Source organism: Triticum urartu, chromosome 1A (genome assembly GCF_056163025.1).
Source record: "Triticum urartu cultivar PI428250 chromosome 1A, HENAU_Tu73, whole genome shotgun sequence".
In the NCBI taxonomy this organism is placed as follows: Eukaryota; Viridiplantae; Streptophyta; class Magnoliopsida; order Poales; family Poaceae; genus Triticum; species Triticum urartu.
In genome coordinates this window covers 363,694,501-363,722,404 of record NC_141873.1, presented here as the reverse complement: position 1 = coordinate 363,722,404, position 27,904 = coordinate 363,694,501, and the positions used below count along the sequence as shown (strand labels likewise).

Here is a 27,904-nt window from a genome sequence, read left to right as displayed (position 1 = left end):
TATATGAATAATTATAATTGCAGCCTTTGTCAACAAAGCACTGAGGAAACTCTTTTGCATCTCTCCTGGGACTTTGAGTTTGCTTTATCATGCTGGGATTTTCTTCTCCGTGACAGAAGAAGAGGTCTCTCCTTTTATGACGAGGCTGTTCTGGTTCTGTAGTAAATTCCCTACGTAGATTGCTATTGATATAATCATTCTCACTTGCTGGAATATTTGGATGCAAAAAAATATGACAAAATTCTAAGCTGACCCCAAGCCTCAAAATTCGCCTACTATAACAGGAGGACAGTTTACACACTCATAAATCAAGTCACAATGCCTCTCAAAAAAAATCAAGTCACAATGGCATACAAACAGGAACATAATATCAGCTACTTGATCTCCATCCATTTCCCACTCGCAACGGCAGCCCAAGATCCCACAGAACTACCTGTAGGACGCTGGCTGCGGCGCATACCCGACCTGAGGCGGCATCGGCTGATCGATGCGCGACATCTGCTGCATCGGAGGGACCGTCATCACAGCCCCGCCCAGCTTGCCGTCCCTCTTGTCCATCTCCACCTTGTGCTGCGTCTGGAAAATTCCATTAGATCGATCGCCGTGTCAGCGTCGGCTCAAGTGTTCAATGTCATCAAGGAATAAGAAAACTTCAGTTGTTTGAGAAGCAAAGCTCGTGTGCCATTACCTGCATACAGGAGCAAACCCTGCACAAACAAATTCATGCAGTTCAGAAAGAATGTTTCTTCAAATGGCCTGGGGAAGAAGTCAGAGAGTGCCTTACGTCCAGTAGACCGTGTCAGAGACGCAGGAGATCGCCTGCGAAGCCTCGGAGAGCTCCTGGTTGCCTACGATGCAGGCGACCAGGGAGCAGATGCAGGCCAGCTGCTGGAGGCAGAACATGGAGCTCTGCACGCACGCAGTGACCAAAACGGGTTCAGAGGTAAGTTATAATCACCTGCAAAGTTGTGAAACGAAGATAGCAGTGGGAATGAGGTGATGGTGGTAAGTACGATGATGCAGTTGTCGCACTGGGTCGTCTGGATGTTGAACTCGTCCTGCAGCAGGAACCTGGTCGAAGCAACCGAGCTGCCGAAGCAGAGGAACGCCTGGAAATCCGGTTGATCAGAGCTGAAAATCAAGAGGAGGCCAAGAGGTAGAAGAACGCATGTGTCACGCACGCACCTCTGTTGCGAGGCATAGTTCTGGGCATTTGCTCTCGCCGCACCTGCCGCTGCATGGCATGTACCCGGCGCAGCACACATATCTGGAACGCCGACAGAGACGCATGGATTAGCGAGACTAAAGAACAGAGAACTGCACCAGTACAAATCAAAGGAAATACTAGAAGAATCAAATTTAAGCCTCACCTCGACATGTCGTGGTAGAGAGCACGCCTGCGGAGCATGTAGGAGACGCATGGGCCGCTGGATAACATCAGAACACAAAACAGATACACATTTGTTAGAATTCATCCGCTGGGATCCAGAGGATCGGAACAGTGCCCACTCACCACCACAGCGACAGACAGCAGTCTGCATCAAAAGGAAGAACAAAAAGACACAAAAAGTAAGTCAGGTCCTGGCATATCTTAAGAAATCAAAACAGCTACTGCTTCATAAGTTGGAAGAATAGGATACGCACATGGGAAATCCGCCTGGATGGCGTTGGTGAGGTCGGTATGCCAGACGTTGCGGTAGCTCCGCCGGAGCAGCGCCTTGTCCATGTACTCCTGCGACGCCGCCATCTCGCCGCCGCGCGCGCTCGGTTGCTCCGGCTCTCGCAGTCCCACGCGATCGTCTTGGCGGCGACTGCGAGGGAGCTGTGGCTAACTTAGGTAGCAATGGCGAATTGGCGATGGCTGGTCGCTTAAGGTAGGCGCGCTTTGGTGCCAGTCCCGGTCGGCCGCCGGAAGAATGGTCGACGGTCAATGCCAGAGTCGTCGCCTGGAAAGTGAGAAGATGGTGCACGTTGGAAGCTTCCATTGCATGCGATCAAGCAGTGATCAGACCAAGGCGAAGGATGACCGGCTCGTGAAGTCTCTGCAGCAAGAGTCCGCACGATGGGTCCAGCAGGCAGTTCGTGACTTGAGAGCGTCCTTGCCGGCCGCGCGGGACACGCCAAGCTTTCTGAGCAGCAGAAGGGCGATGAGCTTTTTGTTTCCTCTTTCTTGATCTACGCAGGGGGATTCACACCTACCAGAAATAAATCGGTGGTACTTAACCCCGAAGAAAGTTTGGAGAGGCTTCGCAGTTTGCAGATCAGGTTGATCTTTTCTTCTTCTTTGAGGAAACAGATCAAAGTAGCTTGTTTTGGGACCTGGATTTTTCCCAACACATTTTGCGCGCAACTCATATCTCTTCCACACATCTAGCATGCACGTCAAATCAGCATGCAGTCAGGTCCCACAAAGATTCGTTGTATTCTAGCGTACATCAGTTTTCTTGTGACATTCTCTCTCCCGTATTGCAGATACCAGACTGGCCCACACAGACTGGCCCACACAGACAGGCACAAGGAATCGGAGTGGTGTGGGTTGGGTCTAGTACTGCACAATTCTAATTTTAAACTACATCTGCGCGAGAGACAGAAGGGCTTTTAAGGCTAATTGACCGTTAAATTAAATGCGTAATGAACGATAATCATGTGTTCAACTAAATGTGACAAATGATTATAGAAAAAATACCGAAATTATTGTCAGAAAAAACTAATGAAATTAACTACTGGATAATACCAAAGAATTTTTTAGATGAGTGTAGAGAACTCTATTGGAAATCCCACAGAACTTTACAAAATACAAAGTAACTATTACAGAATCTGGTGGTTTTCTCAAAAGTTCTTCTGATTTTTATTGAAAAGTTCATTAGTTTTTCAACTGAACTTTATGTTGACCATCCAAGAACTTGATTGAGACAATCCAAAGGACTTTATAAAATTAACGAGATAAGTTCTTCATATCTTAGAAAGTCCTTTGAGTTTCTTTTGTAAAGTTCAGTACAAATATTCTATTTGATTCATTTATTATTAAGTCCTTTGGATTTTTTTGATAAAGTTCTTCTGAAAATATTCATGTATTGTTAGAAAAATTCCCAAACTAGGTTAGTATGTTTCGTGTACAAAACCAAGGCAATAATAATTACAGTAACCAAACAGTTCAGAGATAGCAGTAGATCCTCGTTTCTTCCATTAAATTCAGGTAAGAATTATAAGATACACATTCAGATCAATAAAAAAATTCCTGAGTATGGAGACTGGAGAGGGGCAAAACGAGTGCAGTCAATTGCTGAAAACTGCAATGGAGGAAACAAAATAAGATCAATCCATATTCCTAAGTGTGCTGGAAGAAAAATACATCGGATAGAAGCTACTATCACACACGAAACCAGATGTATCTTGAAAGATTGAGAGAAGAATAAAAATCTTGCTTAAGAAAAAACAAGGAGAGGAATCTCTGCTACCTATACTCTTTGAAGAAGACAAACGGGGAAGATGAGGAGGAGCTCTTGACTCCTCACTGGACTCTAGATCTGGCCACCACCGAGCTGTTCCAGTGGTGGTGGTGGTGATGCTCGTTGTTCGTGGACGCCCAGCATCCTTTCACCATCCCCACCATGGCGATGAGGCAGCCACACTGCTCCATCTTTCCTCGATGGCGGATCTGGCGACAGAGGCAGCAGGGCATGGGCGGAGAAGAATTGCCTGCCGGTGAAGAAGCACATCTCACGGGAGGTGGTCTCGCGGCCATGGAGGAGGAGCGACCCGACGTTGTGTGGCCATGGTGGGGGAGAAGGGAGCCGGCGGTGCGCCAGAATCGACAGAAGATGGGGATGGGGAACGAGAGAGAGGAGGACTGAGCGGTGGGGAATGGCCGAGCGAGATAGGTACGATGTGACCTGTATTTCTACCGCGGTGCCGCGTATAGCGCTGAGAAAATTAGAATAGGGGTTGTTGGGTGGGACCAGGTGGAGCACGCTCGCGCAGATCCACATGACGCAGCGACGGCGACGATTGGAGTTGCGCGACTAACCAGTTAGGCATAGACATATTCGCTTGTTTTGTTCGAAGATTTTGTCCGGCTTAGGCTGGTCATAGTGATGAGTAATTTATACTTATAATAGTGTCATGCATATGACACTAGTTTAAGTTATTATTTTTATAGTGTAAAGTAACATAGTAGTAGTGTCGTAGAGGATTTCATTTATTAGTTTGTAGACTCATCTTGTATTGGGAAGCGCTATGTTACATTAACATATTATGTTACCACTTCTCATTAACTACATGCCATATAAGCAAAATTTTCTTGGAGTGCGCTATGTTACTAGCTAAGTTACTCTCAGTATGACTAGCCTTATATACACTTTTGTCACTTGACCGCTTTGCCTTTCCCCACTTTTGCCAGTTTACTGCTATTGCCACATACTCCCTAAGTATAAAGTTGAGTCATCTATTTTGAAACGGAGGGAGTAGCGCATAACACTGTAATTTTTCAAACAAATTACGTTAGAATTAAACTAGCACATTATCTAGTAGAACCCGAGTATGTATTTTTAACTAGGATGAGCTCGTTCAAATTAGTGTGATTTATAAACTAGGACATGGAAAAGTTCAACTCTAATGTAGATTCACCGGCTGATTTCTCTGGTATTTGTTTGTTTGTCAAGCACTTTTTTTTCATTTTTCAAAAAGGGGGAGCTTCTTGGTCTCTGCATCAGAACTAATAAGCAAATAGGTCCAACACAAGTCTTGATGTCTCAAACAAAAGAACAAAAAATGCTCACAAAGAGCAGAAAAAATAAAAGTAAAAGCCACGACCAGCTGGCATAAAAAAGATAGGAAAACTAATTGCTATCCTATTACATAACCGTCATCCAAACCGGTTGAAAATAGCCCGTGCTACCATCTCCCGTCGGATAGATCCAGTAACCATACGCTCCCTGGCTCCGTCGGAGTGAGTAGCGACCACATACGAATCAACGCAGTGGCTCAGAAGATAACCTGCAAAAAATGAATATTTGTTTGTTAAAGACCAAATCATTTCTGCAGTTTCAGACTGTGTCAAGCACATGGGTGTCAACTCTATGATAGTATCCATAGAATAGTGTAAGGTTGTTTTTGATTGGAAAGTATTATCCTACACCTAAGATAATACGGTTAAGAAACATTATTATGAATTTAAGCAACATGACAATGGCCATCTAGCCCAATCATGGGAACGAATGACAAAGATGCTTAGGATTTGTCCTGCTCATGGGTTGGATGAACCTTGGAAGTGGTATGTTATTATAATTTTTGCAACATTTTTTCTTTGGTGTTTCATATTTCCTGTTCAGGTCATATACTTCAATGTTTAGCTCTCCTGCTCGTTACAATAGTCGAATCTGGTCCATTTAATGGTCCCTAGCAGCAACGTCAGCCTCACGCCTTCGCTTCGCCTCCATGTTGCATGTCGTTGCTCGACGCTCGACTGCATGTGGACAAGCTCTGTGGTGGCCATCGTGTCGCCGAACTCCGTGCCTCGGGTTCGGCGGCAACAATGTTGAGGACACTGTATACCGAAGCGACCATGCCGAGAAACGAAACGAGAGATAAAGGAGGAACGACCAAAGTGACAAACCCTCTCACCCTCCGCCCACATTCCCATTCCAATCACCATTCACATGCTGGTGCTAGCGGAAGTAGGATGCGTGAATTGGCAGTGGTAGTAGCAGATGGGCGGGGTGAACTTAGCGTTGTTCACCCGGATCAATTTCACTTAGGATCATGTCTAAGTCCCGAACTGGTGTCCTAAAGAACCTTACCCTCAGTCGACCCATCATTCTTGACATCATCGACCCTTTGTGCCGTGACGGAGGACCGCCATGCTTCACGCCTGCAACGTTTTGGCCAGACGGTCTCTCAGTTCCTCCCCCCGCATCATATAAATACATTTACTCTGTAGTAAAGCACAAGTGTCATGCTGGTACAAGAAAAGAAGCAAGACGAGAAGTAGGAGTTTTATCCGTATTGGAGGCCTCGACCTGGGTATATTGTGTGCCTCGCTTTACTTGTGTTATAATTCCAAATCCAACGGTAGCCTGACGTGACGTCTTGGCGATTACCAATCCGCATATTTGTCTTCCTACCGATGTTATGACCCAACGAAAGTTATAAGAACATCCATGGAAAATGGATAGTTCCTCAAACTAGGAATACGAAAAGCTGAGCGGGCGAGCCATGACTTTGCTGAAATGAAAACCCACCCAAACCTCCTGATGCAAGTTTCTTTTGAGACAAACCTGATATTTTTCATTGATGGGTAATCCTGATACATGTAAATCAAGATAAAGTCATCGGGTTGATACAAGCCCACGCAAATAGAAAATGAACGTGTCCCATCAGGAGACATTTTGTCTGTATAGTGTCCTTCGAGAGCTTCAGCCACATGGTAAGCCATAATTCAAGGCAAGGACTTGCTCCGTAAGGGCCTAATTAGGAGAATAGGGAACGGAATGAAAGCGGAGGTGTGGTATGATCAGTGTATTCAATGTCAAGGCAAGATGAAGCCGATGAGACAACTTACAGAAAATTCAGCCCATATGGTAGCCGACCTTCTGGAACCTGACTCCGATCAATGGAGTGAGGAGTTAGTTCGAGACACTTTCTATGCTCTGGATGTGCACACAATCTTAAGCACGCCAAAGGCTGGGGCGAGCAAATGAAGACATATGGGCATGGGCATGGGAGAAGTCAGGTATTTATACGGTAAATCTACTTACAAAGAGTTGATGGATGAACGTTTCAAAGAAAAAGTTAGAGAGACTAAGGTGCGCTGACAAGGATTGGAAGGCACTTTGGAGGTTAAGGTTCTTCCTAAAATCAGAGTATTCCCGTGAAAAGTGGTGCAAGCTTTGCTGCCATGTTTGGGCGAGCTGCGGAGTATTATGTAAAATGATGTTTTTTCGTTATGTGGGAATGATGACAAAAGTTTGTACTATACTCTCTTGACATGTGATCACGCTAGACGTTTTTGGGAGGCAATCGAAACTCACTTCAGTATTAAAGCCCCCAAGTTGCACCCGATCACATGGCAATGGACAGGTTGTATCCAAGCATTGTAGCTCGGGACAAGGTTGCGACAATAGTTACCATCATATAGGCGCTGCAACACTCCCATGGCAATTACACCCATGGTGAATTCACGTACCAGCCACATGAGTCTATGGCTATCATTGATGATATTGTGCGGACCTTGAAGTTCTAGCACATATCATAAATGTGGTTGCTCAAGCGCATGAGAAATGAACCAGAAAAGCTATAATGGACCAAGATAAACACATATGGGGTGACAGATGAGCGTCGTCGAAGAGGAGGAGCTGGTTTTGCTGCCAGGGACCATTCTAGGTCTTCCATTGTTGTAGCGAGAGCAAGTTATGACCATGTTGTGGATCCTTTATCAGTTGAGCTACTTGCTTGCAGAGATGCCGTCTGTTTTGTGAGAGATAAAGGCCTCCAAAAGATGCACGTGAAGACTGATTGCAAAGAAGTCCCGTTACTCTTTTTTTTATATATAAAGAACATTTCATTGAATTGATATATCGAGGTGATAGAACCGCATCGAAAGAAAGACCGGCCTCTGCATAGCTTGATGCACACAACCAATAAGTCCAACCGACCCAAAAAGTCCCGTTACCCTAGGAATCAAACTCCGAACGATCAATTGCATTCCATATTTTACGTGAGATTCGTGAGTTAGTTAGTTTTTTCTAAGGATTTTAAACTTGTCTCTTTGCGTTTTCTCGAAAAAAAGAGTTCTTAAACATGCAAAAGAGGTTGCTCATTTAACTGCTCGAAAGGCTTTGGACATTAATATCCTGTAATAAACTATGATGCAATCCCTATTTTTCTGGCCTGCGTGCAAGTCGCTAGGCCTTCGCAAGTTGAATAAAGTGGCGAAGTGTGTTTGAAATAAAAAAGGAAAATAAAATGAACGTGTTCCTTTGATCACTTTCGGCTCTGCTGTCGTGTGGGGCCAAACGGCACCAATAGTCCGACCACCATATCGTCACTTCTCATCCGGTTCTGCCGTTCTGGTGCAAGGCCCAGGCACCGTTTTCTCTCTCCGTCGATCTACACCGCCCACCCGGAATTCAACGGTCCAGAACTCGGCAACCTCCCTAATAGGGTTACGGCATCTCCTCCCCGCTCAGTCTCACACGGCAGACGAACCTACGCCGCACATCCTGCCATCGACGGTCCGGACCCTGGCCACGCTCCTTCCTCGGACGTGCCCACTCGGGTCGCCCTGCGCACGAGCCGCGCCGCCGTCACACCCCGACTCGATAAACCCTTCCGCGCTGTGCCTCCGCGGCTCTCCCCTTCTTCCTCCTCCCGCTCCCACCCGCTCCACCTCCCGCCGCTCGAAACCCTAACCCTAGATCGCGAGGGCCGGCTGACATGGCCAGCAAGTTCGGGCTCGCCGGCGGAATTCCGGAGCGGCGGGTGCGGCCGATCTGGGACGCCGTCGACTCGCGACAGTACAAGTCCGCGCTCAAGCTCTGCACCGCGCTCCTCGCCAAGCACCCCACCTCACCCTACGCCCTCGTGAGTTCCCTCGGTCCTCCTCGTCCCCATTTTTCTGTAGTTCCCGTCACGGTCTGATGAATCTGGCTTGGAAAATGGGTGTGGTTTCTTTCGATGCTTATATTTGGAGCGTCCTGTGTTTTTTTAATCAAACGGATCGAGGTACCAGTTGCATCGATGGAAGCTATATGGCTTCTTGTGCATTGTGCTGAATTGCTTGCTAGTTCTAGCTCATACTAACTTGCTTGAGCTGTTCACACTGATTTAAAGACTCTTAGGCCACCTATGACTAGCTGGGCGCACAAATTCAATAGGAGGCTTCTTATTGAGGGGTCTGGTAGGAAGAGGTTGTGGCAATCCTAGGAAACAAAATGCTCAGACTAACGTGGGGAACTACTGGCATTCTGAAGCCACTCCCATTAAGCTGAGCCGTCTAATTCACAGTGGGTTTATTTGAAGGCCTTAAATTCCTCTCCCTAGCAAAAGTTTGCTAGATTGCTGCGTATCAAGTTGGATGGGAGGAGAGGATATGGTGGGAATGAGGTGATATATAGAAGTAAATGGGTATTGTGGACTGATGGAACTTCCATTGAAGCTAGAGAGGTAGGGGACAAAGATATTTTGTTAAGAGAACTACAGGGGTCCTATCCCAGATGAACGGGCTTTTACTTGCTTAGCTCACAAGTGTCAACTAGCATGCCATTTAGTTTAAACCTGGCCATTCGTTTTTGTCAAGCTTAGCCCCAGAAGTGAAACCAATGCCTTGGTTCCAGCAGGTGGCAAGATACTAACTCTTGAGCTGTGGTAGCAAATCAATTAGTTCAGAAACTTGAGATTAGGCACTGTTTGTACTTTATGATATAATGCTATTAAAGTTAGGATACTAAACTCTTCCTTAGACATTTAGGGACGTATATTGTCTGTAGTATTGTAGAGCTGTCTCTCAAATCAGCCTGGACCTTGCAAATCTGACATGCTGTATTTGTTTTGTGTGACAATTTCAGTTAGCATGGCCTTGACTTATTCCTTTTTATCTGTTGAAGATCTTGTAACAGAACCACCGTTTTCATGCTGCTACCGTTTTTAGTCAACATGATCAACTCAGTTTTGATAAGAACTAATGACTTTATGTTGGCTGTATTTAGAATGCGATTAAATGACACTGTTTAATTATCTAATTTCAGGCTCTCAAGGCTCTTACTTTGGAAAGGATGGGAAAGCCTGATGAAGCACTGAGTGTCTGTTTGGAAGCCAAGGAGCTATTGTACTCAAATAACATTTTCCATTTTGACGATCTCACCCTTAGCACACTACAGATAGTGTTTCAAAGGCTTGAGAGATGTATGTTTATACTTCACTGTTTGCCTTATCTGTTTGACGTCACCATTTTTCTAAATTATAATGTGACTGATTGTATTTCTGCCAGTGGACCTTGCAACTTCATGCTATGAGTATGCTTGTACAAAATACCCTAATAACTTGGAATTAATGATGGGACTCTTTAATTGCTACGTCAGAGAGTACTCATATGTGAAGCAACAACAGGTATGATGGTATTTTGCTAGTTGCTCAATTTGAATTCTTTGTGTTCCCTTGTTCAGTTCTTGATCCTCCCACCTTTATGTGTTTTGCAGACAGCGCTTAGAATGTACAAAACTGTAGGAGAAGAAAGGTTTTTGCTTTGGGCAGTCTGCAGTATTCAACTGCAGGTAGGTTCAGCATACATACATGAGTTACAAGTTCTGCATTCACAATTTTAGTTGAAGCAATTGTAATGGCACACTATCATTTTCTTGCTCACTGGAAATTAAGAAATCTCTACATGAAAACAATGCATTGCATGACTCCTATGGATGTATGGACACGCTGATGGAGTGATGGTTCTAGGGTTTGGTAATTGGACAGAGGATAGGGAGGCCATATACAGCATTCAAGCAGTTGATATCATTCCGTCGTTCGGCTTCCCACTTTTGGGAGACTTCTAGTTTTGGATTTTCTTTCTTCCAAAACGGACACCATATTTGAAAATTAAGTATAATAGAGGGAAATACTTCTTGTGTGAAGCTTTCAGTATAAATGTGATGGGGAACAAAAGAAATGTACCGTGGGAGCAATTGGAAGATGCTTCAGTACAATAATAGAAGGTACCACGTGGATGCAATCCAGAGTGTACTACTAGAGCACATACTTCATAATAGAATATTAGTGGAGCAAATACAAATTATTAGTCTAACAAATAAACAATGTCAGTGTAACGATTCTGAAGATATCTGGTGGAAGAAATAGAAGTATCAGTGGAATAACTAGGGCTAGTAGAACAAATGGAAATGTATTATTGGAACTAACAAATATTATTAGAGTAATATATCTTGTTGGTTCACACGTGGAATTGTCTTTTCATTGATCACACATGCATGACTGGATTAAAATGTATGACCTTACTGAACAAAGCTGAAAAAGAGAACACTACGACCGTTTTGAGTAAACTTATGCAAAATGAAGCAGGACTCTTGTTAAGAAGAATAGAAGATCTTGTGATGGTTGAAATGGATTGCGGTTAACCTGTCTAAAAGATGCATTCTTTTCTAATCTATGTATTAGATTCTGGAGCTGCCAATCTCTAAAAACCACCTTTTATAGGGGAGGGAGGGATGAGTGATACACGCTTATACACTGTTTTTGTATAGCATTCACTGAAGATAGTGGATGGGGAGAAATACTGTGAGGGATTGGGAGCACTCTGTGTGTATAGATATGCTGAAGATAGTGGGAGGGGAAAATAATACTGAGGGACACTGTGCATGTATAGCACTTACTGATTTACTGAAGAGAGTGGGTAGGAAAATAATACTGAGAGGGATTGGGAGCACGCAGGACATAAACGAAAGTGGAAGATAGGAAAAATTGCTACTGGTCTCATGGACTCCATCTAAGGGCTGACCTATCAATTCTTGTATATTACAAAACCACTGTAAATTTTGGGCAACATACTAGTTTTGTTAGGTGTGATGCATTTGTCCATTGGATGCAATGTAGTAACTTGTTATAGTGTAGGCACTATTTTTTGTACTACTCTGATAATTGGCGAAATAGATACGATGCATGAATGCTCTAGGTACGAATTATCCATCTGATGCAATGCGATATTGCATCACAGGAAGTATACAAGTTGTGTTTGGTTTATGCCCAAGGTTGCCCTACCAAAACATTGGCTAGCCAAAACTTTGGTTGAGGTTTTGTTTGTCAATGAGTTGGCCAGCATTAGGAAGTACTCCCTCCGTCCCAAAATAAGTGACTCAACTTTGTACTAACTTTGCACTAAAGCCAGTACAAAGTTGAGTCACTTATTTTGGGACGGAGGGAGTAGAATGAACTAGAGTTGGCCAAAGAGCATTGGCATGCCAAAAAAATAAGCAACCATCCATACATAGACTAATTTTTTGGTCATAGCCAAAATTTTGGCAGGTGACACTTTGGTCACAATCCAAGCACACACTGCATGTGAACCTAATTCTTTGAAGTCTTCAGTGTGAAACGTTATTGCACATGTGCACTAGCATATTCCTTCTCCGATCTCCTTTTTTTCATCTGGAAAACATTCAATTCAATATTTAATAGCAATACTTATGCCATACCTACTAGCTAGAACATGTAAGTTGAGGGCTTGCATATAGCATTATTAGCTATGATTACCTTGCATTCCATATGTGCTATTATGTTACATGACTTCCATTTTGCCCATGGCAGGCATATTTTAGCAGCGGAGGTGAGAAATTGTTAGCATTTGCTGAAGCATTGCTTAAAAAGCACATAAGTTCACATAGTTTACATGAGCCAGAAGGTATCCCTGCTTACCTAAAATGCACAATGTATGAGGTTATCTTTTTCTCCTCAAGATTTGTTCTCTTTTAACGTGGTTATACTACTTGCAGCACTTTCTCTCTATGTTTCAATTCTGGAACAGCAGGCAAAGTATGATGCTGCTTTGGAAGTTCTATCTGGAGACTTGGGGTCTCTTATGGGAAGGGAGGAGGACAAGCTTCGTTTGCAGGTAATTTCAAGATTCATTTATTTGACAGTGTCTTGTCTTGATTGCTACTCATCTGGAATCTGGATACCAGTCAGAAGTCACAGTTTGTTTTATCATCTTTATAATCATCAAGAGGAATTTATGGTAACTTTACATTATTTTCTTATGTCAAGAGAGGTCGGGGTAGACCAAACTTGACAATGGGAGGATCTGAAGGACTGGAATATCACCAAAGATTTAGCCATGGACAGGTGTGCGTGGAAGTTAGCTATCCACGTGCCAGGTTTCGATATCTTATGGGTTTCAACTCTAGCCTACCCCAACTTGTTTGGGACTGGAAGGCGTTCTCATTGTTGTCATCGTTTAAATGATTTTCCAATGAAGGGGAGCCTTGGCACAGTGGTAAAGCTGCTGCCTTGTGACCATGAGGTCACGGGTTCAAGTCCTGGAAACAGCCTCTTACAGAAATGTAGGGAAAGGCTGCGTACTATTGACCCAAAGTGGTCGGACCCTTCCCCGGACCCTGCGCAAGCGGGAGCTACATGCACCGGGTTGCCCTTCCTTCTTCTAGAGTATAGACTGAAGTATTACATACTTATTCTTTCTTATGGTTATTTCTGTTCATTAAATGGGCAACAGGGTGGGTGAGAGTATTATGGCAATGTGGCGCTCTCCGACCTCAGTGATCACACTGAACTTCAGTGCAGAGGCTAGAGTGCTTTTCTGCATGTACACCATAGCAATATCTGAATTGATAGCTAAACCAGCTGTTCTGTACTTCTTTCTGCATTGAATTACTATGGAATACCGTAATTAGTTCAGAACCTGGCAAGTTTCTGAAAACTATGATGAACATACAGTTAAAGTAGTTTCCTGTACTGTGGTTTTAGTGAAAACGTTATGCCCTTAGTGTTTCTACTGGTGGTTATCTAATGTCTGTTGCACCTCTAGCACTTACAATCTGTACATGTGTACAAAAGGTTACTTTAACTTCTAACTTTTAAGTCCTTTTTTCTCTCCCCCTCTAATATGCTTGGTAATGAAATTGATAACCACTTACATTTTACCTGACTTCAAGTTGACAGGGACGTCTTCTTACTCAAGCGTGTAACTATGTGGCCGCTTCTGAGATATATCAGAAGGTTCTTGAATCTTGGTAATGCTTTCTGTCATTAACTCTACATTTTCAGTTGTTGTACAAAGTTTGCCTTTGACCAATTACTGCTTAAGTGTGCGTTATCAACTTGTTCCAAGACATGTATTGCTCTACCCACTTAGAAATTTCTCACTCAACAGCTTATAGGAAGAAGTAGCACAATACCAACAACTCTGTTCATGATCATACTCGATGATGTGCATACTACTCCCTCTCTTCCGGTTTAGAGGGCTCAAATAAATCTCATCAACCAAGGTAGATGGTGAGTGGATGGCATGACTTTTGTGGACACAGAACTGCCCGATGAAATATTTCCCACACGTTTGACTCCCGAAACAATAAGTGCAGCACCCTTCCTCTAATTGGACTTGCATGGTGCATGTAGAATAAGATGCATGCATGACCACTAATTCCCTCTCTCTCATCTCTATGAATTAAATGTGGCGTGAGACTCAAAGCACTTTAACTCAATTGGACTCGTAAGTGAAACTAATATAATATATCTTTTTTTGGAGATGAGCCCTTTAAAATAACACCATAAATGTGCTACTAAGTACAAAGGCAGGCCTGTCTTTCTGAACGCGCTGTTTGCTTCCTAGAAAATGTGTATGGACTTACCTATTTTGATATAGAATCATAATCCTGTAATTACTGTGGTTTTTATTTAATTTCAAGCTTTTGATGTTGATATCTCAATTAGGGACCATTGCTATGCCACTCACTGTTTTGTTTTCATGTTTTTTTATCTCGCTCCTTCCTCTAGTTGTCGCAGCATATTTTATCCATACATTCAGCGTTTGGAAATTTCTGCTTTCTTCTGTTTAGTTTTTGATAATTGTCTTTTTCTCTTTTGACTGGGCAGTCCTGATGACTGGGAGTCCTTTCTCCATTATTTAGGCTGTCTGCTGGAGCGTGACGTGAAGCTGCCTAAACCAACCACTGGCGAACATACTTGTTCTTCCTGCTCTGTAGATTCGAACAAGACTTCTCTCAGTGAGGAGGTGGTACGTCCTCCACCTGAAGCAATTCTCTTTTACCTTGTTTTGGTGACATGCACCCGGTTTACTGAAATTACATGTTTGTAGGTTGAATCTCGCCTTGCAAGTGCATTGTTATTTGTGCAAAAGCTACAAAAAAATGACTCCAGTGACTCTGTTAGAGGTCCTCATCTAGCCAATATTGAAATTGAACGGCAACACCGCCTCAGTGGAAACTCAACAAAGTTTATGGAAGCTTTGGTAAACTATTTCCACAGGTCTGTCGGGGTGCATCTTCTTTCTGTTTCTGTGCCCATTTGGAATCTCTTTATACTCTATACCATGTGCAAGCATGGAGATCACAGTCTTCAGCTTGCAATAAGCCAGTTTCTGTTGCTTCTGAAATTTTGATGTCCAATATGTATAATTTATGAAAGCTTATTTAAATAGTCACATTTTGAATTTCTAGAAAGTTAATTGGATATTTCTCTATTGCTATTCACTTCTCTATTATCATGTGTTGCTGATTCATCAAACTTTGTGTTCGGTGCTCTTTAGACATTGGTAGAGGCTATGTTTCCTACAGATTCTGGCATATTCATACTATCACCTCCTTGGCATCAGAAGCAACCATCCAAAAATACTGGGAGATTGTACCGTACCTTCCAATATGCATCCTCACCTATGCCTCTCTTTTTCATTTGATAGTTGGCACCATTACACATGACCCATGCTGTTGCTATAAAAGCATGGGTATAAGCTAAACTATTCTGTCAATAGTTATAAACCACACTCCATATATTATTAACTTTGATATTTAAATGTATGACACTGTATCCATGTGAGCTCACCATTTTCTTGTAATGGTAAAAGTTTCGCTTTTCTAGCCCATACCGTGTTATGCGGTGCCTTGTACATGTGTGTCCATGTCTGTGCAATCTTGTGTTTTAGATGTCTAATTTTAGATCTACTGGTACTACATCATGGCACCATCTGTATCTGCATTCTTGAAAATATTGATAATAGTTCTTTCTATGTTTTCACGTTCATCTCTAATTTGTAGCTAACAACAGTGTTTGGCCTTGCAGATTTGGTCACTTGTCTTGCTCATCGTCAGATGTTGAAATATACCTCCACATGCTATCGGGTGATGAAATAACGGAGTTGCTAGATACAATTTCCAGATCTTTTGATGCATCATCCGTTTCAGTCAAAGCATTGGGTTTGACAATAACTACTTTTAAGGTTCAAGAACTTTTGGGAACTTTATTATCAAAGTCAACTACAGGTCCACCTTCTCCAGAAATCACATTATTGTGTTTCTATATGTTTGTTTAATTTGAAAAGCTGTACTATGCTGTGTTAACCAACCATTTATTCTTATACCTTAAATTGATATGCCAATTCAGATCTTCAGCGCATTGCAAAAGGAATGGTCGAGACATTTTACAAAAACTTGCCTCTCTCAAGAGACTTAGATCCTCAGGAAAGCATGCATGGAGAAGAACTGCTGTCTATGGCTAGCAATATTCTTGTGCAGGTATGTAGCTGTAGCTGATTATTACTTGTATGAGAGAAACAGGGTCTGGGAAGTGTCCATTTTAGTAATTTATAATCCGGTACCACAGTCCGTTATTTGCCACCTGCTTGAAGAGTGCATTCCTATATCCTCCTGGTCAATGCATCGTGATTGTGCTATATGTTTTTACATGAACTTTCGAGAACAATTATATTATCCAGCTGCTTGCACATTTCTCAGTGTCATTTTTACATTTATTAATATGAGAAATTACACAAAAGACAAGTTTAATATAGCAGCAGCAGCAACAACAACGACAAAGCCTTGGTCCCAAACAAGTTGGGGTAGGCTAGAGCTGAAACCCATAAGATCTCGCAACCAACTCATGGTTCTAGCACATGGATAGCTAGCTTCCACGCACCCCTGTCCATGGCTAGTTCTTTGGTGATACTCCAGTCCTTCAGAAATTCAGATCTCTCTTTATGGACTCATACTCCAGTCCTTCAGATCTCTCTTTGTGGACTCATACTCCAGGTCTTCAGATCTCTCTTTATGGACTCCTCCCATGTCTAGTTCGGTCTACCCCGACATTTCTTGACATTATCACCACTGGAGCTTCTGGAGGCTTGCGCTGAATATGCCCAAACCATCTCAGATGATGTTGGACAAGCTTCTCTTCAATTGGTGCTATCCCAACCCTATCCCGCATATCATTGTTCCGGACCCGACCCTCCCTTGTGTGGCCACACATTCATCTCAACATGCGCATCTCCACTACACCTAACTGTTGAACATGTCGCCTTTTAGTCGGCCAACACTCAGTGCCATACAACATTGCGGGTTGAATCGCCGTCCTATAGAATCCGCCTTTTAGCTTTTGTGGCATTCTCTTGTCACAGAGAACCCCAGAAGCTCGGCGCCACTTCATCCATCCGGCTTTGATTCGATGGTTCACATCTTCATCTATATCCCCATCCTTATGCAGCATTGACCCCAAATGTTGAAAGGTGTCCTTTTGAGGTACCACCTGCCCATCAAGGCTAACCTCCTCGTGCCTAATAGCATCGAAACCGCACCTCATTTACTCGGTTCTAGTTCTACTAAGCCTAAATCCTTTCGATTCTAAGGTTTGCCTCCATAGCTCTAACTTTTTATTAACCCCCGTCAGATTATCATCGACTAGCACCACATCATCTGCAAAGACCATACACCATTGGATATCTCCTTGTATATCCCTTGTGACCTCATCCGTCACCAAAGCAAAAAGATAAGGGCTCAAAGCTGACCCCTGGTGCAGTTCTATTTTAATCAGAAAGTTATCGGTGTTGCAATCACTTGTTTGAACACGTGTCACAACATTATGGTACATGTCCTCTATGAGAGTAATGTACTTTGTTGGGACTGTGTTTCTCCAAGGCCACCACATGACATTCCGCGGTATCTTATCGTGGGTCTTCTCCATGTCAATGAACACCATATGCGGGTCCGTCTTTTGCTCTCTTTATCTCCATCAGTTGTCGTACCAACAAAATGGCTTCCATGCTCGACCTCCTAGGAATGATACCAAATTGATTTTTGGTCATGCTTTTCATTCTTAAGCGGTGCTCAATGACTCTCTCCCATAGCTTCATTGTATGGCTCATCAACTTAATTCCACGGTAATTAGTACAACTTTGAACATCCTCCTTGTTCTTGAAGATTGGTACTAATATACTCCGCCTCCATTCTTCTGACATCTAGTTTGCCTGGAAAATGAGGTTGAAAAGCTTAGTTAGCCATACTATCGCTATGTCTCCGAGGCCTCTCCACACCTCAATGGGGATACAATCAGGGCCCATCGCCTCGCCTCCTTTCATCCTTTTTGAAGCCTCATTGACCCCACTCCTGGATTCGCTGCCCAAAATGCCTGCTGGTATCATCAAAGGAGTCGTCTCCTAGTATCATCAAAGGAGTCATCTAGTTCAATGGTTGAGTTCTCATTCTCTCCATTGAACAGCTTGGTGAAGTACTTCCGCCATCTATGCGATCTCCTCGTCCTTCACCAGGAGCTGATCTTCTCCGTCCTTGATGCATTTGACTTGGTCGAACATCCCTCGTCTTCCTCTGCTGGATCTTGGCCATCTTATCGATGTCACTTTTGACTTCCTTCGTGTCTAACCTATGATGTCTGCACTCCTATCCAGGTAAAGGCAAAACATTATTTCTTCTCCTTAATAGCCTTCTGGACATCATCGTTCCACCACCAGGTATCTTTAGCTTTGCTTCTACTTCCCCTAGACACTCCAAACTCCTCTGCAGCCACCTTACGAATGCAAGTCGCCATCTTCATCCACATATTGGCTGCATCACTTCTTCCTCCCAAAGGCCCTCCTTAATGACCCTCTCGAACGCCTGAGCCACCTCACCCTTGAGCTTCCACCACTTCGTTCTAGCGACTTTGGCATGCTTATCCCACTGGACATGAATCTGGAAGCAAAAGTCAGCCACCACAAGCTTATGCTGAGGTACAACACTCTCCAGATATCACCTTACAATCTAGGCAAGCACGCATGTCTTCTCTTGTCGATAGAATGAAATCAATTTGGCGAGAGTGTTGACCACTACGAAAAGTCGCTAGATGTGATTTTCTCTATTTAAAGAGGGTGTTAGCTACGATCTTATCATAGGCTAGAACAAAGCTTAAGACATCTTCTCCTTGATTCCCGATGCCATAGCCAAATCCTCCATGCACCCCTTCAAAACTTGTGTTAGATGTACCCGTGGCCATTGAGGTCTCCTCCTATGAAGAGCTTCTCGCGAATAGGTACACTGCTAGCCATGTCATCGGGCCTTCCCAGAACTCCCTCTTGGTGTTCTCATTGTGGTCTACTTGCGTACGAGCTGATAACATTGACAACTAAGTCCCCAACTACTAGCTTGACCAGGATAATCCGGTCCCCATGCCTCTTGATGTCTACCACTCCATACTTGAGGTTCTTGTTGATCAAGATGCCTACTCCATTTTTGTTTGCAGTTGTCCGTGTGTACCACCGCTTGAAGTTGGTATCCTCCACCTCCTTCGCCTTCTGTCCCCTCCATTTGGTTTCTTGGAGGCAAAGGATATCAACACCTCTCACCGCTGTATCAATTAGCATCCGTAGCTTACCTCTCAGGGACCCTATGTTCCAGCTACCTAAGCGGATCCTCCTAGGCTCAGCTAGCTTCCTTGCCCTTTGCACTCGTCGAGTCAAATGTGAAGACCCTTGCTCATTTTTCACTACACCCGGGCGTCGATGTAGCGCACCACTAAGGATGCGACGACTCGATCCTTGCTCACTTGTCACCGGCCCTTGCCCATTTGATACCACACCCGGGTTCCGCTATGGCGCTTCGCTGAGAGGTTTATGCCCCTATGATTTTCTTCTGGGTTTTATCTCCATATAAGAGTGGCCGAGTTTTGACGTTGGCTTGCCAAGCCTATCACGATCCTCCTCCTTTACCCAGGCTTTGGACCGCTGTTGAGACAACATAGGCTGAGTTAAGTTTAATATAGCACATAAAAAATTCCCATACTTGACCAATTTCACAGAATTAGACTTGGAACCAATTATATCAGAAAGCTCTAGACTTGTGGACCAAGTTTACCGAAGTGCTGATTTAGGGCCAGTTGTATCACAAAACATGTTTACGATGCATTTCCACTGATGCTGGGTCCACATTGCATACTCAAAATCCTAAATCTGTAGTTTTGTGATGTGATCTATCTGTAGGTTTATGAAATTATTCATAAGTATTGAGTTTGTGATAATTGTTAAATTTGTACTTGAACGAAATTTACCCTTCTTCTGCACTAAAATATACTCGTGATGTCTTGGAACAGCTTTTTTGGCGTACAAGGAACTTGGGGTACTTACTTGAAGCAGTTTTGGTGCTAGAGTTTGGATTGACTGTTCGCAAGTAAGTCTACTGTGATATGCACATATCTTCTGTTGAAACATGGGATTAGAAGATCCATTTGTCTATCACTATCTTTTATCATTGAGTTCTGTGGTTGATTTATTGTCAGCCAAATATCTACTCCGTCCGCTCACAAATGTAAGATGTTACTTTTGTGTGAATCAGATGTATATAGACACATTTTAGTGTGTCTGTTCACTCATTTCAGTACGTTCCATATTGAAACATCCAGAACATCTTATATTTGTGAAGGGAGGGATTAGCTTTTTAGGACATACTGAATTATGCTACCGAGTTGACTAAGATGGTTACATTTGAAGCATAAGAGTATTATTGTCCAAGCGTTGTTGCTACACTTGTACAAAAGTGACATTAGATTTTATCCTAGTAGCCACAAACTCTATTTCTTTTTCTCTCTTCTAATTTTCATGACTTATCTGAATTGGCTATCTAAAATTTGCTATGTCCTGTGGTAATATATTATCTTGTTGATGAAGTCTAAAAATACAAAAGTTAGGTAAATGAATGCTTTTGTTCCACTTTATGAAGCCAAGATAATGTCAAATAGTTACTACTCCCTCCGTTCCTAAATATAAGTCTTCTTAGAGATTCCAATATAGACTACATACGGAGCAAAATGAGTGAATCTACAGTTACACTCTAAAATATGTCTATACATCCGTATGTAGTCCATATTGAAATTTTTAAAAATACTTATATTTAGGAACAGAGGGAGTATACCATATTCAATCAAGTTATGGTTTTGAAAGAAACAGAGGGAGTATACCATATTCAATCAAGTTATGGTTTTGAAAGAAAAACATATTATACCTGTTTATTTTACGTAGCTGAATGATAATATCGATTTTGCTCGTCTGCTCAGGCATGTCTGGCAATACAAGATTACTCTGGTGCATCTGTACTCTTACTTGGGAGCTCTTCCGTTGGCACATCGATGGTAATCTTTCCCCTTGCAGATCTATTTTGAACAGTGCTCTCACTATTTAGAACGTGCTTCGTAGCGGACCATTGTCCCATAGGTAACTCCATGGTAAAAAGGTGCTTTCACAAGAAATTCATTTGTTCCATCCCATGCGCTTTTCTTATAGATAAATTCAATGTTCAAGAAAGTGTTTTTAGGCTTAAGCATGCTTAAGCGCTAAGCGACAGCTAAACGCTTTGCTTCTGCCCTAGGCGGAAGTTTTAGCGTTAAGCGAAAAAAAGCGGGATTTAGCGGCCGCTGAGCGCGCTTAAGCGTTCAAAAAGCGAGGAATGGGCCACGGGCTGGAGGTAAAAGGGGGGTATAAAGGCCTGGCCCAATACTGGCCTGTTCAGCTAGGGTTTACTGGGTTAAAAGGGGAGGGGGGAGAGGAGAGCTCCAGTGGCGGCTGTTCCTGTTCTGCATCCAACTCAGCTCCATGCATTCTTCCTCCTCGTCCCCGGACTGGATCTGAACTACTGCTTGGGCTGGGCTGGGGCTGCTGTTTGGCTGCTGCTGCTGCTGCTTGCCTGCAGCTGCCATTTATCTTATATGCTCTAAGACAATATTATGCATTTATGCTTGCTGTGTGAACCACTGAACCGTATCCTTATGTGTTATTTGGCTATTTGTTGTGGTGTGTGAACAACTGAACCTGAACCTTATATGCTATTTCATATTTTCTGTTACCTGTGTGCTATATTTCCTGTTTTCTTGTGCATATTATTCAAAAACAGCCAAATTCTGGCCAATTAAAAAAACGCTTAATCCCGGTTAAGCTGCGCTTAAGCGGCCATTGCTCTAAGCTGTGGCCTTCCACTTCCGCTTAATGCTTTCTTGAACATTGGATAAATTGTGTTTATGTAAAATGTTGATCTGCTAATTATTTCTTAGTCATTAGTGGTTTTTGTTTGTTTCCTCGAGGTTGTTCGATGAGACCAGGGTTTCATCTATTTATCCTGACCTGTATTCTTGTATACAGGTATGTAAGCCTGGAGGTCAAAAACATTCTTCTAGAATCCGTCTCACACCACATCTTGCCACAGATGTTGAGTTCTCCTTGCTTGCAACAAACTGCCAGTCTTGTGAAGGATTATCTTAGGTTCATGGATGATCATTTGAAAGAATCTGCTGATCTTACCTGTCTTGCATATAGGCACCGTACTTACTCAAAGGTAAGCAACAGTTTTTTACTTCTCACTACACTGTACAACATAAAAGTAGTGGTGTAATCTGTATTTGCCCGCTGATTGTGAGCACTACTACTTAGTTTCCACTATTTGTTCTCACTGTTCACAGCCAGGGCTTGAAAAGTAGTACCTATCACCACGAGCAAGAACAGATATGTAAACTGGAATCTAGGGCGAAAATTTTCATGGTCTTTTGTTGCTTAGTTTGTGTGATTATACTCCCTCCGTACCAAAATATAAGACGTTTCTGCAGTTCAAATTGAACTACAAAAACGTCTTATATTTTGATACAGAGCTAGTAGTTTGTATAGCTCAATGTTAGGGTATTATAATTTATAGAATTCTTCTCTACGATACATACTTGCAAAGCTGATGCCATATTTATCTAAATTATTGCATTATTTGTTAAATAAGTATGCTGCTTAACTTTGGAGCTTGGATCATGTCACTTGTTCCCCAAAAGGAAATATGCTTGGTGTTGGGCAAAATTCATTGAAGCTGTTACTCTGACAGAAAAATAATCTCAAAAAACAAATACCCCCCCCCCCCCCCCCCCCCTAGTTATGTTGTTTACTTATCGAAAGAAATATTCTGCAGCATTTTCTCATTATTCTGTGATATTGTTGCCCAGGTAATTGAATTTGTGCAGTTCAAAAATCGCTTGCAACGCTCCATGCAGTATCTTGCTGTAAAATCTGATTCTGTAATACTGAGCCTGAAGCAGAAGTCTGAGTCTCTTGAGGAAGTGGAGGTTAGTTGTCACTTATGAATTTCAAACCCCAAATTCAGGAAGTAGTTTTATTAAAATTATCGGCACACATCGATGCTTGAAGGAAATACATTTACTTTTTCTTTTCCAACCTGTAGCCATTTTGAACCGTGCATACAAAATTCTATTATTATAAATGGATATTCTATCAGGACATCGTCTCGTAGGCGTTAATATTTTCTTGTACAAGTAAATAGTACTACCTCCTTTCCGGTTTATAGGGCCCATTCAAAAATCTCACCAATCAAGGTAGATGGTGAGTGGTGGAATAATTTTTGTAGTTTGCAAAAATACTCAATTAATGTGCTCGTTTTCCTCAAAAACTTGTGTTTACCAATGCACTAATTGCAATGCATGCATGCATAAAGTACATGCATTGGTGAATTTTCTCTTAATCCTTCCATCCAATGATTTAATGCACCTTAAAATCTGAACATGTGATGGGGAACAATCAAATTGAGACTTATAAAATGGGAAACCTAAAATTGTGAGATAAGCCCTATAAACCGTAAAGGAGGGAGTATCGGTACCTTTCATTTTTTATGTAACCCGTGCCAATACTGATAATTGTCCCTAATTGCAGTCTGTTCTTGAAAATGTGAATCATGGAGGAGGCTTGGTTGATCTATCAAGTGAAGACAACATGAAACATTTAACTTTTAATGAAGATCTCGAGGCACGTCCTTGGTGGACACCAACAACCAGTGTAAATTTTCTTTCAGGTAGCTTCTCATGCTATGCAAAGTTTCTTATCTGTTTTGTGCTTGACAATAGCACCATTTTGAACTCACTATGTTGCATGCTTGGTAGTTAGTTTTTTCCATCCATTTTGGTGTCTTTGTTGGATCATTTATGGTCTTGGAAGCACAAAAGTTCTTACTATTGTTATGGACTTGTGATTTTACAGAACCAATTGATGAAAGTTCGACACCTGCGTGCTTTAGGGCCAAAGTGGTATGTCATTTTCTTATAACCTTCATTTACACCGGCTCAAACATTTTCTTTCTTATCACCTTCATTCATTGCATTACTTAATTAATATTTTGAAGAAAAAAATATATGCATCACCCGTGTGACATCTAGTTGACTATCTGAACGATCTGAAAACCTAGTATACCTCCGCGTGGCAGGTGACATAACCCTTGCACATGAAGGGTTCCACGTGCCAAGCCTATTATTTATTTATTTTTCATCGTTAGCCTGGACACTTTATTTTTTCAACAACATGCTTCTTCATTCTTCTCATCTCCACCTCCCTCCAAAATATGGCGTGTTTTTTTACTTCACCAATGCAGCCTGCCCACAGGTTGCACCTTCCAATGCCGATTCGACCCTGTTTAATGTCGATGGGCCTGTGGCGATCCTTAGTTGTGGTGGCTATGTCCCCTTCCCATGAGTGACATGATCCCTAGCCCAGTGAGTGGATATCGGTGCGTGCTGAAAAACCCAGCCCACTTTCTTCTGCACCACAACTCCGATTGGCTCCAAAATCCGTAAGGCCTGGAGGCAGTTGCAGTCGCCTCCTCGGTGCATTGCATGGAGAGATGATAAACACTTCCTATGTATATTACAACAAATGCAAGAAGTGATAAGGCCTGGAGGCAGTTGCAGACGCCTCCTCGGTGCATTGCATGGAGAGATGATAAACACTTCCTATGTACTCCCTCCGTTCCAAATTACTTGTTGTGGTTTTAGTTCAAATTTTAACTAAAACCACGACAAGTATTTTGGAACGGAGGGATTATATTACAACAAATGCAAGAAGTGATATTTCTATCCGACTAGGCACTAAGCAAAAGTTCCCTACAAATTTGTTTCAGCCTGTCAACTAAATCATTCCTTCCCTCTAAATTTTTTATATGTTTATTGCAGTGCAAGCACAAATCTACTGAGAAGGATGGCCCTAAGATGAGAGATGCTGAGAGAAAATGTCTTGTCCCCCGGCTTGTTTACCTTTCCATGCATGGTTGTGTATCTTCCCTCAGGGAGACTGAGCCCAATGGGTCTGTTTCTGATATCACTGTTGGGGAAATGAAAACCTTACTTGAGAAATATGCTAGGACTATTGGCTATTCCATGGATGATGCTCTAAGCATGATTCTTGGTATATCTTCAGGCAAGAAGTCTATGAAGGTATGAATTAACTGAATATTTGTTCCCTTTTTGTATTTACTTTCCTAATAACCTGCCGATATTGTTCACCTATCAGCTATTCTTTTCTTCAGTCTTTTTGTATCTGAAGAATGATTTAACTATTTGCCTATTCATCTTGCTTCGGTTAGAAAGTAAAAAGCACATGGTTCTTTCCATGCTCTTACAAAGCTAAATCTTGAATTCTAAAGCAGTGTTGCTTTTAATAACTGTACTTGGTATTTATACCTTTTTTTGTTGAAAGCGCAAAAGCACTACCTTTAAGATTATGTAATCTGTTGCTCCTGGTATGCTGAATGGAATGGTTCAATCAATTCAACCCCTAATGTTATGCTTCCCTTTGACTTTTTCTACAAGTTAATTACATCCTTTGTGGAAATAAACTGTTTTGCACTTCACTGAAATGGATTTAATTATTTGAAACAGTAGTTTTGACTCCTTGCTCTTATTGCTGCACAACTGCAGTACCATGATTAACCCATCAACTGCACCTTGCTGACAACTGTATTTTCAGGATTTTGCTCCTGATATTGTGAGCTGGATGAGTTTTGCTGTATTTATTAATGCAATGAACTTGTGGTCAAATGAATCAGTGATCCCCAGAACTGATCCGAGCAGCCCAAGTTCTTGGGAGATTGTGGACAGCTTAGTGAAAATTTGCATAGAGGAGCACCTGACTGATGCCAATAGAATCCTAACTTGTCCTGGAAATAAAATTCCACTGTTAGTGCAAATGGTTACAGAACCCATTTCTTGGCATCTCATCATAATCCAGTCCTGCATGAGAGTGGTGGCCCCGCAAGGAAAGAAGAAAAAGAAAAGCGGCCCATCGCTGCGACCAAACATGCCTCAGTTGCAAGGAATTCAAAGATCTGTTCAGTGCTTGATTGAAACACTCCGAAGTGTCCAAAAATGGTTATCTGATCAGATGAGTCCAGAGGAGCAAGGTTTGGATATCTTAATGTCATATTTGCAAGGAACTGGCGATGAAGGTCCAGGACAGACATTCAGAGTCTTGGAAGAGAAACCAGCAGCACATGCCTCTGAGCTTGGTGATCGAATTGCTCAGTCTCTGGAAGCATGGAGTTCTACTGGTGTGGTAAGAAGAATTGTTGGAGCAGAACATGAGGTGCTAGCCGAGTTCAAGAAAATGGTTGACTCTAAACTCAAGCTGCTCATGTCGGAATCGGCTTCTCTATCTTCGGTGTTACACTAGAGTTGATAAAATTTTGCACATGAATTTTGTTCTATTCTTGTTGTGGCGTTCCATTATACATATGTTGTAAAAGTATAACAGAATGGCTGTGCGCTTTTGTTGTTTGACTTTCTTTTATTCGATTGAGGACATCTTTTTAACCTTTGCTTTTGTGTCTCTGCTCCTGATTTGGTATTGTGGTATAGTTATTGTATTACTCCAATTTGATTTTTGTTGGCGATTTGTTGCACAAGCCATTTGGTGTCTCATGTCTTTAACCGGTCGACACAAGCGGGCATGGCTTTGACGGGGAACCACTGCAATTATTTGTTACTTCCATGACAATCAGTTCTAGTCCAGCGAAGAGCGTGACCATGACTTTGGGAGATAGTACCTTTGTTCCAAAACGGGTGCAGAACTTATGGGCATCTCCAGCGCCGGACCAGAAAATGGGCATAATATTTGTCCGAGGACGCGAATAGTGTATTCATCACTTCGGGAGATAGAACGTAGGGGCATCTCTAATGGAAGGCGGCCATCAAATGCTTGTCCCAAACTTTGGTCCGTAATTACAATATTTTGTCAGTCAAAGTAAACTTAAAAAAGTTAAACTAATCTGTAATAGACGGTGTCAAAGTAAAACTTAAAAAAGTTAAACTAATCTGTAATAGACGGTGTCATCATCCGAGTGGCCCTTCTAACGGTGTAAGGGTGAGGGTCACCTTGTCCGATCGCGTCACTCTTACCAACATTAATGTCGTGGAGTCACGCCCGCTTTGATGCGGCCTGACCAACATGAATATGCGGCAACCGCTTCACGCAGAGAGGGTTTTGGATGGGACGTGGCGGTCAGACATGTACGTGGCGGACGTCTGGACACTGGCAAACCTTCAACCGGTTTGCGTCCGGTTTAAAGGATTTGAACACGCGGATGCGTCCATGGATCGATAGGCACCGAGTTGGATGACTTGCATCATCCGGACACGTCGGTCCGCTCGTTTGCATGCGTTTTGTGGGTTCACGTTGGAGATGCCCTATAATAGGATAAATAAAATCTCGAGTCCCCAGAAAATAGTTACTGGGGTCCTTGTAATAGTTTTCAGATCATTAGGGTGGGTTGCTTTTGTAGATCCTAATAACCTACCCCTAATGCGCAAACTGGCATATGGGCCCCACTTGTAATGGGATATACTGATTGCTTCCTTTGGTGATCCGGAAATGAAGCAGAAAGGATTCTCGCCTTTTCCCCCGGAGGCGACCCTAAGTAATCGAAACCACAGGAGGACGATGCCCTTTAAGCTAAGATTTCAAACAAGGTTTGGTTAGAGAATTAATTCCAGCTTTGTATCGGATGATAAATCAAGTTGACACTAAAAGAACACTTATAATAAAAATAGGCTTGGATATGAGGACTTATACTTACAACCATATATTTGTGTCGGG

The 27,904-nt window shown here is 42.5% G+C and overlaps 2 protein-coding genes across 9 annotated transcripts; one reads left to right on the top strand and one right to left on the bottom strand.

Moving 5' to 3' along the window:
• Positions 1-185: 185 nt before the first annotated feature.
• On the bottom strand, positions 186-3,891 carry LOC125512242 (uncharacterized). 7 transcript variants are annotated; one of them, XM_048677354.2, is made up of 11 exons: positions 3,459-3,891; positions 2,200-3,290; positions 2,028-2,129; positions 1,645-1,946; positions 1,514-1,535; positions 1,371-1,427; positions 1,186-1,267; positions 1,014-1,109; positions 785-909; positions 689-707; positions 186-576 (listed from the first exon to the last, which is right to left on the bottom strand). In XM_048677354.2, the coding sequence occupies exons 4-11, from the start codon at positions 1,745-1,747 to the stop codon at positions 430-432; spliced, it is 651 nt and encodes a 216-aa protein (XP_048533311.1). In that variant the 5' UTR covers positions 1,748-1,946; positions 2,028-2,129; positions 2,200-3,290; positions 3,459-3,891; the 3' UTR covers positions 186-429. The 7 variants fall into 7 exon arrangements, with proteins under 7 accessions (XP_048533311.1, XP_048533296.1, XP_048533325.1 ...); XM_048677339.2 differs by having other exon boundaries at positions 1,645-2,129; XM_048677368.2 differs by having other exon boundaries at positions 1,645-2,129; positions 2,200-2,370.
• Positions 3,892-8,267: 4,376 nt separating this feature from the next.
• Positions 8,268-26,624, top strand: LOC125512229 (Tetratricopeptide repeat (TPR)-like superfamily protein). Of its 2 annotated transcripts, none has more exons than XM_048677330.2 (19): positions 8,268-8,580; positions 9,744-9,900; positions 9,986-10,104; positions 10,194-10,268; positions 12,307-12,400; positions 12,492-12,610; positions 13,675-13,745; positions 14,608-14,746; positions 14,831-15,000; positions 15,811-16,010; positions 16,132-16,262; positions 20,101-20,177; positions 21,061-21,135; positions 22,139-22,331; positions 22,978-23,097; positions 23,699-23,837; positions 24,023-24,069; positions 24,988-25,248; positions 25,781-26,624. In XM_048677330.2, the coding sequence occupies exons 1-19, from the start codon at positions 8,434-8,436 to the stop codon at positions 26,480-26,482; spliced, it is 3,036 nt and encodes a 1,011-aa protein (XP_048533287.2). In that variant the 5' UTR covers positions 8,268-8,433; the 3' UTR covers positions 26,483-26,624. The 2 variants fall into 2 exon arrangements, with proteins under 2 accessions (XP_048533287.2, XP_048533282.2); XM_048677325.2 differs by having other exon boundaries at positions 8,269-8,580; positions 14,608-14,749.
• Positions 26,625-27,904: the final 1,280 nt, after the last annotated feature.

What these genes read in the sequence shown, in the direction of transcription:
- LOC125512229 (XM_048677325.2), top strand. Translation starts at nt 8,434, where the DNA reads ATGGCCAGCAAGTTCGGGCTCGCCGGCGGAATTCCGGAGCGGCGGGTG. An exon ending in CAGAAGGTTCTTGAATCTTG is followed by an intron (nt 13,746 to 14,607) that starts GTAATGCTTTCT and finishes TTGACTGGGCAG; the next exon opens with TCCTGATGACTGGGAGTCCT. An exon ending in ATTATCAAAGTCAACTACAG is followed by an intron (nt 16,011 to 16,131) that starts GTCCACCTTCTC and finishes ATGCCAATTCAG; the next exon opens with ATCTTCAGCGCATTGCAAAA.
- LOC125512242 (XM_048677347.2), bottom strand. Translation starts at nt 1,747, where the DNA reads ATGGCGGCGTCGCAGGAGTACATGGACAAGGCGCTGCTCCGGCGGAGC. An exon ending in CTCTACCACGACATGTCGAG is followed by an intron (nt 1,268 to 1,370) that starts GTGAGGCTTAAA and finishes TCGGCGTTCCAG; the next exon opens with ATATGTGTGCTGCGCCGGGT. An exon ending in AGTGCGACAACTGCATCATC is followed by an intron (nt 910 to 1,013) that starts GTACTTACCACC and finishes GCGTGCGTGCAG; the next exon opens with AGCTCCATGTTCTGCCTCCA.